The sequence below is a fragment of the Electrona antarctica genome (assembly GCF_951216825.1).
Source record: "Electrona antarctica genome assembly, chromosome: 8".
NCBI classification, from domain to species: Eukaryota; Metazoa; Chordata; class Actinopteri; order Myctophiformes; family Myctophidae; genus Electrona; species Electrona antarctica.
In genome coordinates, this window is record NC_136789.1 from 37,653,786 (window position 1) to 37,667,786 (window position 14,001).

Below are 14,001 nucleotides of genomic sequence, written 5' to 3' on the forward strand. Positions count from 1 at the left end.
TATATATATATATATATATATATATATATATATACACACCTTCATGAGCATTTAAATAGTCCCAAGAATCATCTGCATTTATGTCTAGATGCATCTCAAACAGCTATAGAGCTGGTTTGGCTATATATATATATATATATATATTTCGATATTTATTTAGTAACCTCAGAAATCTCGCACAAAAAGCGTGTAAAAAAAATCTGGGTTCCTAGAATTCTCTGGAGTTTGAAACGATGGTTTCATCTTGTATCAACTTGCAATTGTATCAACCTGTGATGGTGACAGGGCAGGGCACAGGGTGACAGGGCAGGGCACAGGGTGGCAGGGCAGGGCACAGGGTGACAGGGCAGGGCACAGGGTGGCAGGGCAGGGCACAGGGTGACAGGGCAGGGCACAGGGTGACAGGGCAGGGCACAGGGTGACAGGGCAGGGCACAGGGTGACAGGGCAGGGCAGGGCACAGGGTGGCAGGGCAGGGCACAGGGTGACAGGGCAGTAAGAATCACTCAACCTGCCGTCAGACATTTGGGCATGTCATGATTTGTCATCGAAGGCAAATCAAAAAAAAATTAAATAAATTCCCAGCAGCTCTACAACCTCACAACGCCACGTGTTGAGAGCTTGTACAGCTTGTACAGTGGCTTTTTTTCACCTTTTTTTAAAGTACAACATAGGGAAACATAGTGGTTCATGTTTTCTTTACACCAACATGGCTATTTTAAAAACATAAAATAAACACAGAAAAAAGGCATCAATTCCCCCCTCCCCTCCCCCCCCTCCCCCTCCCCCTCCTATGCACACAACTGCAGTTATTGTGCTCTGTCTGTGCGCTGCCTGCTACCTCCCCTCCCCCTCTTTCCTCTCCAGAGATCCCCCCCCCCCTCCACGACTCCACCCCCCACCCACCCCTTGACGACTCCACCCCCCACCCACCCCCTCCACTCCACACACCACCCGATCCCCCCCCCCCCCCCGCTTCTCCCCTCGATTACTCCTCCTCCCCCCCCTCCACGACTCCACCCCCCACCCACCCCTTGACGACTCCACCCCCCACCCACCCCCTCCACTCACCACCCGATCCCCCCCCCCGCTTCTCCCCTCGATGACTCCTCCTCCCCCCCCTCCACTCCTCCCCCCCGCCCACCCACCCACCCCCACACAAACAAAATGTGCACACATAAAAGCTCCTAGTCGAGAGAGACACAAAAGCTTAAACGTCTCCTCGCTCGCACCGCGTATAAAAAAACAAACACAACAGGAGCCGCATATGGCGCCGTCCCCCTGTTTCTGTTCCACCATGAAGGGGAATAAGTATATATTTTGTTTCTTCTTGTATGGTAACACCTACAGGGTCTTCTCTCTCTCTGTCTGGGTTTAAACAGCCATAGTGACTGACCTTCCCTCCTACAGGCTGTCTTCTCTCTCTCTGTCTGGGTTTAAACAGCCATAGTGACTGACCGTCCCTCCTACAGGGTCTTCTCTCTCTCTCTGGGTCTAAACCTTCCCTCCTCCTCCCCTTCCTTCGTGTTCTCTCACTTTGCAGGGCGTTCCTGACTTGCGGTTCTTTTTCTTCATGTTCTGCATGTCCTCGTTGGCTCTCATCTCCTTCTCGTCCAGCAGACGAGGCGCCTGGAATTCACCTTCCTTCCGGATCAGCTGCTTGGTGCACACCACGCCCCGGAGAGAGAGAGAGGGAGAGGGAGAGAGACACCACATCCCAGAGAGAGAGAGAGGGAGAGAGACACCCCACCCCGGAGAGAGAGAGAGGGAGAGAGACACCCCACCCCGGAGAGAGAGAGAGAGACACCACACCCCACAGAGAGGGAGGGAGAGAGAGAGAGAGAGAGAGAGAGAGAGAGAGAGAGAGAGAGAGAGAGAGAGAGGTGCACACCCCACCCCGGAGAGAGAGAGAGGGAGAGAGACACCACACCCCACAGAGAGAGAGGGAGGGAGAGACACCCCACCCCGGAGAGGAGAGAGAGAGGGAGAGAGACACCACATCCCACAGAGAGAGGGAGACACCACACCCCACAGAGAGAGGGAGAGACACCGCACAGAGAGGGGGGGGGAGAGAGAGAGAGAGAGAGAGAGAGGTGTACACCCCACCCCAAAGAGAGACACGACAGAGAGGGGGGGGGGGGGGAGATGGGCGGGGAGGAGAGAGAGAGAAAGGGGGGGAGGGAGGGGGAAGAGATAGAGAAAGAGAGGGGGGGAGATAAAGGGGGGTTAGGGAGAGGACAGTGAGGGGGGGGGGGGGGGGGGAGGGGGGGAGAGAGAGAGAGGGGGGAGGGAGAGATGGGGGGGGGGGGGAGAGAGATGGGGGAGGGAGGGAGGGGGAAGAGATAGAGAAAGAGAGAGGGGGGGAGAGAAAGGGGGGTTAGGGAGAGAGACAGTGAGGGGGGGAAGGGAGAGAGAGAGAGAGGGGGGGAGGGGGGAGGGAGAGGATGGGGGGGGGGAGGAGAGAGAGAGATGGGGGGGAGGGGAGAGAGAGACAGTGAGGGGGGGGGGAAGGGGGAGAGAGAGAGGAGAGAGAGAGAGAGGAGAAGCGAGAGAGAGAAACTTGAGTCCATTTGCAAGTTATAATTTCATGACCAAGTTACTATTAGAAAAAATGTACCAGACAAAAAGTACCGGTACAAAAGTGTATAAATAAAACAAATATATATATATGTTCTTCTAGCAATATATTAATATGGGTTTTTATTATTGCATAAGAAAAAATCGAGGCTATTATTAAAGGTTATTATTAACTAGGCACGTCATTTTTTACAACAGAACTAAAACAATAGCAGCTCTACAAGCTCACAGCGAGATGGAGCTACTTAGATCGGATAGTTTATCTAGTTTCACTATACTTCGCCAATATGACGAATACAGGGCTTTAAGTGGTCGAATACAGGGCTTTAAGTGGTCGAATACAGGGCTTTAAGGTCAAACGCTTGTTGGGTTTGTGGAGTTGATGCAGCGAGTGCTTGTCAACGCTAAGATAGATCATCACCACAACAACTCATTTTAAGATAGATCACCTCAACAACTCATTTTAAGATAGATCATCACCTCAACAACTCATTTTAAGATAGATCAGCACCACAACAACTCATTTTAAGATAGATCAGCACCTCAACAACTCATTTTAAGATAGATCATCACCACAACAACTCATTTTAAGATAGATCAGCACCACAACAACTCATTTTAAGATAGATCAGCACCACAACAACTCATTTTAAGATAGATCAGCACCACAACAACTCATTTTAAGATAGATCACCTCAACAACTCATTTTAAGATAGATCATCACCTCAACAACTCATTTTAAGATAGATCAGCACATCAACAACTCATTTTAAGATAGATCACCTCAACAACTCATTTTAAGATAGATCAGCACCACAACAACTCATTTTAAGATAGATCAGCACCTCAACAACTCATTTTAAGATAGATCAGCACCTCAACAACTCATTTTAAGATAGATCAGCACCACAACAACTCATTTTAAGATAGATCAGCACCACAACAACTCATTTTAAGATAGATCACCTCAACAACTCATTTTAAGATAGATCAGCACCACAACAACTCATTTTAAGATAGATCACCTCAACAACTCATTTTAAGATAGATCACCTCAACAACTCATTTTAAGATAGATCAGCACCTCAACAACTCATTTTAAGATAGATCAGCACCTCAACAACTCATTTTAAGATAGATCAGCACCACAACAACTCATTTTAAGATAGATCAGCACCACAACAACTCATTTTAAGATAGATCACCTCAACAACTCATTTTAAGATAGATCACCACCTCAACAACTCATTTTAAGATAGATCAGCACCTCAACAACTCATTTTAAGATAGATCACCACAACAACTCATTTTAAGATAGATCAGCACCACAACAACTCATTTTAAGATAGATCACCACCTCAACAACTCATTTTAAGATAGATCACCTCAACAACTCATTTTAAGAACGCACAGATCGCCGTCGATAAGATCGTTACCAAGTAGAATTTCATAAATCCCGCCGTTTATAAAATTCTATTCCAAATCAATATCTCGGCCAAAGAGCCGTCCGTCGTCGTCAGATAATCGCAATAATTTTTGCCAAATCGTCAATCGTTTCCAAGTTGAAAAATGTTTCAGAAGTAGCAGATCTACAAGCTTAAAATGCGGTAAAATTAGACTTTCGTGGTTGTTTTCGTCTCAGATTTAGTCCGACGGAGGGACACAGTATAACTATATGGGGACACAGTATACTGTAACTCTATGGAGACACAGTAGAACTCTATGGGGACCCAGTATAACTCTATGGGGACACAGTATACTGTAACTCTATGGGGACACAGTATAACTATGGGGACACAAACAGTAGGACCCGGAAGTATCTCTAGGGGGCGCTCACGTCATGGCTAAAACACTGAATATCCAGAAAGTTACACCCTCCACGACGCCTTTTTATGATTAGAAAGCGCAGAGATCAGTCAACCCTCTCGTCCTCAGTCCTCAGTCAACCCTCAGTCCTCAGTCAACCCTCTCGTCCTCAGTCCTCAGTCAACCCTCTCGTCCTCAGTCCTCAGTCAACAGTCAACCCTCAGTCCTCAGTCAACCCTCTCGTCCTCAGTCAACAGTCAACCCTCTCGTCCTCAGTCCTCAGTCAACAGTCAACCCTCAGTCCTCAGTCAACCCTCTCGTCCTCAGTCAACAGTCAACCCTCTCGTCCTCAGTCCTCAGTCCTCAGTCAACAGTCAACCCTCAGTCCTCAGTCAACCCTCTCGTCCTCAGTCAACAGTCAACCCTCAGTCCTCAGTCAACCCTCAGTGCTCAGTCAACCCTCTCGTCCTCACCAGAGGACCAGTATACTGTAACTCAGTCAACCCTCAGTCCTCAGTCAACCCTCTCGTCCTCAGTCCTCAGTCAACAGTCAACCCTCAGTCCTCAGTCAACCCTCTCGTCCTCAGTGCTCAGTCAACCCTCTCGTCCTCAGTCAACCCTCTCGTCCTCAGTCCTCAGTCCTCAGTCAACCCTCAGTGCTCAGTCAACCCTCTCGTCCTCACCAGAGGACCAGTATACTGTAACTCAGTCAACCCTCAGTCCTCAGTCAACCCTCTCGTCCTCAGTCCTCAGTCAACAGTCAACCCTCAGTCCTCAGTCAACCCTCTCGTCCTCAGTCCTCAGTCAACAGTCAACCCTCAGTCCTCAGTCAACCCTCTCGTCCTCACCAGAGGACCAGTATACTGTAACTCAGTCAACCCTCTCGTCCTCACCAGAGGACCAGTATACTGTAACTCAGTCAACCCTCTCATCCTCACCAGAGGACCAGTATACTGTAACTCAGTCAACCCTCTCAACCTCACCAGAGGACCAGTATACTGTAACTCAGTCAACCCTCAGTCCTCAGTCAACCCTCTCGTCCTCAGTCCTCAGTCAACCCTCAGTCCTCAGTCAACCCTCTCGTCCTCACCAGAGGACCAGTATACTGTAACTCAGTCAACCCTCAGTCCTCAGTCAACCCTCTCGTCCTCAGTCCTCAGTCAACAGTCAACCCTCAGTCCTCAGTCAACCCTCTCGTCCTCACCAGAGGACCAGTATACTGTAACTCAGTCAACCCTCTCGTCCTCACCAGAGGACCAGTATACTGTAACTCAGTCAACCCTCTCGTCCTCACCAGAGGACCAGTATACTGTAACTCAGTCAACCCTCTCATCCTCACCAGAGGACCAGTATACTGTAACTCAGTCAACCCTCTCGTCCTCACCAGAGGTGGACAGCTCATGCCCGAGGGGAGGATCATGTGGCTCTGGGGCGGGCCGCGGTCCGGCCCCTCCCTCTGCGGGGGCACGTGGGAGTGGCCCAGTGGGGCCATCATCTTCTTGGGCGGCCCGGCCATGGAGCTGGCCTGCATCAGGGCCATGCTGGACAGGACGGCCTCACACCCGAGCAGCCCCGCCTGGACACGGGAGGACAGGGAGGAAGAGGAGGGGGTTTTAACGATCTGGCCGGGTCATAGTGACCCATACGGTATGGTATGTGTACCGTATGGGTCACAGTGACCCATACGGTATGGTATGTGTACCGTATGGGTCACAGTGACCCATACGGTATGGTATGTGTACCGTATGGGTCACAGTGACCCATACGGTACACAGAATAACTAACAACAAGGCTGTGATTTCAGACAGTCTGCGTGTCAAGCCATCATTAACCCATTTTGACCTGAGATCAGATTCTAAAAATGTCTGTTTGAAAATGACAGTTTTCTGAAAAAGCTATGTTTCTATGTCAAGCTTGTAGATCTGCTATTTTTCAATAGCTAAAGCATAACATAATGCTAACACCAAAAGGGGTTCCCGCCCAGAATGGGTTAACTAAGACCTGAGACCTGATTCTACAAATGTTTTCTAAATCATGAAAAACGGCATCAGTTATCAGTGGTGCTTCTGGGGGGTCCCTGGAACAACATATTTATATTTGCTTCTGGGGGGTCCCTGGAACAACATATTTATATTTGCTTCTGGGGGGTCCCTGGAACAACATATTTCCAGATAGGGGTCGGCGGCCTTTTTGGGGTCCTTGACATGAAATAGTTTGAGAACCACTGGCATAGAAACATTGTTTTCTTTCAGAAAACTGTTAGGATTTAGAAGGCTTTTCTTTAGAATGGGCTTCAGGTCTGAGCGGTCTCAACGGGTTCCAAACAGCATTGGACTACATCCATCAACACAACATGGACAACATCCTGAGTGACACATGACTGCAGAAATCCTTAAAGTGTTATTCATTGTAAAACCATAATTATTGATTTAATTTAGTGTCATGTTGGTGCCATGTTAAAAGACGAACCCATTTCATATGGTCTCGGACTGAGCTGCTGGGCAGGTGGGACATTGCGCTGGGAGCGGTCGGTGTGTGCGAGTGGGAGGGGCCAAGGTCATCCACCAGAGCCGTCAATCAGTCAGGATGGTCGCTCTGTCGGGTGGGAAGCCACACCCACCTCACTCAGGATAGGTCGCTCTGTCGGGTGGGAAGCCACACCCACCTCACTCAGGATAGGTCGCTCTGTCGGGTGCGAAGCCACACCCACCTCACTCATCTAGCATTCAAACTGAAGGAAGAAAAACAAAAATAAACATTGAATGACAAAAAAAAACAACAACACTGCGCAACTAGCCTAGCCAGGCTAATAAAACACTGTGCTACTAGCCTAGCCATGCTAATAAAACACTGTGCTACTAGCCTAGCCAGGCTAATAAAACACTGTGCTACTAGCCTAGCCAGGCTAATAAACACTGCGCTACTAGCCTAGCCAGGCTAATAAAACACTGCGCTACTAGCCTAGCCAGGCTAATAAAACACTGTGCTACTAGCCTAGCCAGGCTAATAAAACACTGCGCTACTAGCCTAGCCAGGCTAATAAAACACTGCGCTACTATCCTAGCCAGGCTAATAAAACACTGTGCTACTAGCCTAGCCAGGCTAATAAAACACTGTGCTACTAGCCTAGCCATGCTAATAAAACACTGCGCTACTAGCCTAGCCAGGCTAATAAAACACTGTGCTACTAGCCTAGCCATGCTAATAAAACACTGCGCTACTAGCCTAGCCATGCTAATAAAACACTGTGCTACTAGCCTAGCCATGCTAATAAAACACTGCGCTACTAGCCTAGCCAGGCTAATAAAACACTGTGCTACTAGCCTAGCCATGCTAATAAAACACTGCGCTACTAGCCTAGCCATGCTAATAAAACACTGTGCTACTAGCCTAGCCAGGCTAATAAAACACTGTGCTACTAGCCTAGCCAGGCTAATAAAACACTGCGCTACTAGCCTAGCCAGGCTAATAAAACACTGTGCTACTAGCCTAGCCAGGCTAATAAAACACTGTGCTACTAGCCTAGCCAGGCTACTAGCCAGGTTAATATGTTCGCCGTGTGGCGCAGTATAGTATAAAATCACCTTTCCAATAGGCCTATCTCACAGCATTTCCCCGTCCCCTTTCCACACCCCCTTTTGGAGCTAGTGGTGTTGTGTTTTCTGCGGTCCATAGACTTCCATGTTAAAGAGGTATTTTCACAAGCCACAAACTACCGTTTTGTAAAGGTAAGGTTTATTCTACTTATTTGAGTTGTTATACCATTGTGTTTTCTTCATATTATTATCGGTCTTTGACATTTTAACATTAGGAAATGTACTTAGATTCTCCAGAGAAAAAAAGTGTAAATGCTAATGGTAAGGGGGCGTGGAAGGAACACGTTATTCCGACCAGTTCCTTCCCCCTCCGTCAGGCGCCCCGGCTGGCCAGGGGGAGGCAGTTTAGAGACCAGGATTACTGCATGTTTTTGTGAGGGTACCTACCCTAGGGGACACGGGGAGAACATGTGAGGGTACCTACCATAGGGGACACGGGGAGAACATGTGAGGGTACCTACCCTAGGGGACACGGGGAGAACATGTGAGGGTACCTACCCTAGGGGACACGGGGAGAACATGTGAGGGTACCTACCCTAGGGGACACGGGGAGAACATGTGAGGGTACCTACCCTAGGGGACACGGGGAGAACATGTGAGGGTACCTACCCTAGGGGACATGGGGAGAACATGCAAACTCCACACAGAAACCCCCTTTCGCCAAACCCCACCCAGGGTATGGGCACTGATGACGCGGAGGATTGAACACGCCCCCAGCGCCCACAGCGGGAATCAAACCCAGGACCTTCTAGCTGTGAGGCAACAGCGCCACCCACTGCGCTGTTGCCTATAACTAACTATTCCATATATATATAATTTAATATATACAAGTAATATCTGATCTAAAACAAAATAAGGGCCGAGATTAGTGTAGTTGACATTACATTCACTCGTAACCGTGTGGCCGTTAGCTTCCCCAAATCTAATTCACCTACTAGACCACCTACCTAACATAGGAGGGGCGGGGCAGGGGTCGCGAGACATGGCCAAAGCATTTCCGGTTGTACTAGACAACATAGGAGCAAGTTACAGGCTGGCTAGTCCAACTGTCTCGACTGGCCAACACATCCAAATTTTCCCTCCAAAATACAAATGGAATGTTTAATTAAGAGTAATTAAGGGTATCAAAATGAAATAATGATCATGACGTTTAGGGGAGAAAGAATACGCAGCATAAATAATCAGTATAAGATACAATAGAAAGAGCCGAGGTAAGTTTACTGAATAGAAACAGACAGCTAAAGAGCCGAGGTAAGTTTACTGAATAGAAACAGACAGCTAAAGAGCCGAGGTAAGTTTACTGAATAGAAACAGACAGCTAGAGAGCCGAGGTAAGTTTACTGAATAGAAACAGACAGCTAGAGAGCCGAGGTAAGTTTACTGAATAGAAACAGACAGCTAAAGAGCCGAGGTAAGTTTACTGAATAGAAACAGACAGCTAGAGAGCCGAGGTAAGTTTACTGAATAGAAACAGACAGCTAAAGAGCCGAGGTAAGTTTACTGAATAGAAACAGACAGCTAAAGAGCCGAGGTAAGTTTACTGAATAGAAACAGACAGCTAAAGAGCTGAGGTAAGTTTACTGAATAGAAACAGACAGCTAAGTGCAATGTCAGATAAATAGCACACCAGATGTGGGTAGCAATTATATTGTGGTCTTAACAAACACTGTGCGCTACAGGTACTACCAATCATTACCAAACACTGTGCGCTACAGGTACTACCAATCATTAGCAATCCTATTAAAATGGTATTACGGTGAAAAGGCTGAAAACGAGCAGCGTCAAACCCATCAAAGCGTGATATTAATGTCTGAGCGCTTGAGATACGATCAAGTGTTCAATTAGTATTCTGAGGGCTGATTGGAGGAGGGGGTGAAAAAAACATCATCTGCTTCCTGCTTGTCAACTGTACATTTCAAGGTAAAAAATAAACAGTCTATTCCTACGATATTAACTAATAGCGGCCTGTACGAAAAGCAGCATTTGCCAAAGCATGGCTATAATAAAATATGGTCCATAAACACAAGACTATCACGATTCAGAGCAAATGCAACAACAAGCAGGACTTTGGCTCCACGCAAACTGACAACAAGGAAGAGTTTGTGTGTTAACCCGTTTTGGTCTGAGGTCGATTAAAAAAAGGCTTCTAAATCCTAACATTTTTCTGAAAATCCCATGTTTCTGTCAGTGGTGCTCAACCTTTTTCATGTCAAGGATCCCCAGAATTATCTCTATTGGGCCACGGACCCCCATCTCAAAATATGTAGTTCAGGGACCCCCCTGAAGCCAATATTTTAGTTTAAAAAGTTCGCTCTGAAATATATATTCAAAGATTTGCGCCACTTTTTCACAACTTTTTCAAAAATAGCAGACCTACAAGTTCATAGCACGGCACTCGTTGCCGCGCTATGAGCGTGTAGATCTGCTATTTTTCAATAGCTAAAGTATAACATAATGCTCAAAACACCAAATGGGGTTCCCGCAAAAAATGGGTTAAAGTTAAAAAACGTGGCCTTTCACTAGCTGGTAAATAATGCTCAATGAATGCAATACAATGCTTTATTTATGGGTTTTGAGATGATTAGGCATTGATTATGTATTAGTTCCTAATCAAAGCGATCTTTGACATTAGATTCTTGTGAAGGCAGCAGCAATCACTAAGTCAGTGGGTCCCAAACTTTTTCCATGTCAAGGGCCCCCAAATTGACCTTACGGCTCTAGCAGTGATTCTCAACCATTTTAATTTCAAGGACCCCCCAGTTGGACCTACATTAGTCTACGGGACCCCCATTTAATGGCATTTCTCCTCTGGGACCCCCAATTTATATAGTAAAATCAATGTTAATTTAACTCTGAGAGTGTACAAATGGAACACTCTGAGACCCATAACGGTCCATTTGGTTCCAAACTATCATTTAGGTGGGGACCCCCTGGAGCTCCCTCAAGGACCCCTGGGGGTCCCCGGACCCCACTCTGGGAACCACCGCTCTAAGTCAGTCACTGCTGAATGATGACGCCAGGCCAGATCAGAAAGATGCCTTTTTTTTTTATTTAGCGCCTCTTTTCGGTTGTTATTGTTTACACAAATATAAAATAAAATAAACAGACAATGGTTATAATATAATATTAAAGCACACATGAATTAATGTGAGAGAGACCTTTACAACAGTATTATGATGGAGGAGGAGGAGGGAGGGCTACCGCTATTACTACTATCAATTAATCCACGTTTACACGCACACACACACACACAGTCACACACACACACAGAATCATGTAGGCTTGTAACCCCCGATCGTTTTTTCTTTTACTACCATTTTGTTACCGTTGCGTAACTAACGGCCCTGGCGGAGATAAACACTTTGTTTATAATGTTATAACAACAACTCCATTATTATTATTATTACAATGATGATAAATACATAAAAACAACACAATGCACACAGTATAATAACGCCAACACGCATCGCGATATCACCGCGACAGACAGACAGACAGACAAGGAGGAGGCGGCTAGGCTAGCGGCCTTTAGCACGTTACAAAGAGAAGAAAATAAATCACTTTTAGACTCCTTTGGGGGAAAACGTCGCCATTTTATCGCGACCAAAGTGTCGCCGTGACGTCGCGCCGTGGAAAACACGTCCGCGGGGCCGCGCGTCGCTCCGAATAACCAACAACAACAACTAGTCTTAGAGCCTATTGTCTTATTTTATGTTAGCATCGCGATGCTAAAGGTGGCTAGCTGTAGCGGAGCTAGCTGTGGCGCTCCTCCCGCCCTCCTCCCCCCACACACACACCGCTCGAGGCTTCGTCGCGAGACGGTGCCGCTCGCGCTGAAAACAGCAGATCTCCAAGCTCTCAGCGCGCCGCGTCAGCCGCGCGCTGAGAGCTTGGAGATCTGCTGTTTTCCGCCAAGGAGAGGGGAGGGAAAAAGAGAGAAGCAAAAAAAACATCCAATGTTGTGCCCACGCGCCTCCTGACTCGTTTGTTCCAACGTTATAACGTTATTAGTGTTATTATCGTCGGCGTAAATACGCAAATGAGGAGGTTTTATTTGCCCTTTCGGTTCTAGGAATGAATATAAAATAAAGGACGAACCTGGACGTTAGGATTCGACGATAAAGAAGAAGACATTCGTGATGGCGTCTCCTCTCCTCCCCCCACCACATACACACTACACTGCCCTCCTCCTCTCCTCCCCTCCCCCCACCACATACACACTACACTGCCCTCCTCCTCTCCTCCCCTCCCCCCACATACACACTACACTGCCCTCCTCCTCTCCTCCCCTCCCCCCACCACATACACACTACACTGCCCACCTCCTCTCCTCCCCTCCCCCCACCACCACATACACACTACACTGCCCTCCTCCTCTCCTCTCCTCTCCTCTCCTCCCCTCCCCCCACCACATACACACTACACTGCCCTCCTCCTCTCCTCCCCTCCCCCCACATACACACACACACAAGTGTTGCCATTTCTGCTTATTATACGTGTAAAAGTTGCTTGAATTTTTATGTAAATAGCTGGTGGGTGGGTGCCTGTTTTGTGGGGTTTACTTTGTGTCTAAAAGTGTTGTTTATAGAGCGTCGCAGTCCCGCCCCCTTTCATGACGACGCCAGGCCCAGGAAATAGTTCCCAATGCATTTGTCCTATAGACATTTCAAAAAGTATTTATTTAAATACCGTTTAAGCGTCGTACAAAGCCGTCGTGACAAATCATGACAACAAACACAGTATTTTGGACCTAGAAATAATTACAAAGAAGAAAAACAAGTGTTTTTTTCTTCTTTCTAATAATATTGTGTTTGTTGTCATGATTTGTCACAACTCGAGTTGGCTTTGTACGAGGCTTAAAAGGTCTTTAAATAAATACTTTTTGAAATGTCTATGGGGAAAATGAACGGGAATTATTTCCTGTGCTGTGTTCCCTTCAATGGGTGTGTGTGTTCCAATTTATAAAACATATCAAGGACCGCCATGTATAATTTATCCACGGACCACGTCGTTACCATAGTTACCAAATGTGTGTTAAAATATGTTCTTTCTTTCTTCTTTAACATTATTATTAGTAGTAGTAGTAGTAGTTGAAAACAGCAGATCTACAAGCTCACAACGCGTCACATCGTGGCTATTTTCAAATAGCGAATATAATTTTGTGGAGTGGCTTCAAATTTTGTATTTAAGTTTCACAAAACTAGATACATAAACAAAACAGAAATAAATGTATAAAACATTTTTTTTTGTTTTTACTAAATGTATTTTAGTTTTTCTCCACATTGTGTGCAGACAGAGAGACACAGTGGCTTCATTATATTGGCCTTGTTTTCGTAGACCACGTTCGCTTGTTTCTGTCCCAAAGCCTGGCAACCTTGGCCACACACCCCAGCAGGCTACAGTTAGCCGTTAGCTTAGCTTCCAACAGGCTAACGTTGACGTTGAAAGAACAGAGAAGAGCTTTAATACTAACCTTAAAACACCAACCATCACAACACATGGCACATTATGATAATAACACAACATATCTCCGTCACAACAACAACACGACGTTAAAACAATAAACACGCTTTTTATTTATCTTACCTTTAGATTCACTCGTCTTTCTCTCCCCGTCGCTCCTCCAGCCCCCTCTGTCTCTCTCTCTCTCTCTCTCTCTCTCTCAGTATCTCTCTACCCCCCCTCTCTCTCTCTCTCTCTCTCCCTCGCTTTCTCAGTATCTCTCTACCCCCCTCTCTCTCTCTCTGTATCTCCCTCTCTCTCTCTCTCTCTCTCTCCCTCGCTTTCTCAGTATCTCTCTACCCCCCCTCTCTCTCTCTCTCTCTCTCTCTGTATCTCTCTACCCCCCCCCCCCCGCTCTCTCTCTCTCTCTCTCTCTCTCTGTATCTCCCTCCCTCTCTCTCTCTGTTCTCTCCCTCTCTTTCTCAGTATCTCTCTCTCTCGTCTAGTTTACAAACACAGGAAACGCCACAGGATGTAACCTCCTCCCCCCACACACGCGCACGGGCGCGCGCAGCACACA

General features: G+C 46.9%; 1 protein-coding gene across 1 annotated transcript in view; it reads right to left on the bottom strand.

Moving 5' to 3' along the window:
• The window catches only part of znf740a (zinc finger protein 740a), a 48,442-nt gene extending 34,766 nt beyond the window's left edge, over nt 1-13,676 (bottom strand). The window contains exons 1-4 of the mRNA XM_079507436.1: nt 13,566-13,676; nt 6,853-7,114; nt 5,768-5,959; nt 1,536-1,655 (exon numbers count right to left, since the gene is read on the bottom strand). Coding sequence (XP_079363562.1) covers nt 1,536-1,655; nt 5,768-5,959; nt 6,853-6,897 — 357 coding nt within the window. The 5' untranslated portion in view covers nt 6,898-7,114; nt 13,566-13,676. The remainder of the gene's footprint in view (nt 1-1,535; nt 1,656-5,767; nt 5,960-6,852; nt 7,115-13,565) is intronic.
• Between the last annotated feature and the right edge of the window lie 325 nt (nt 13,677-14,001).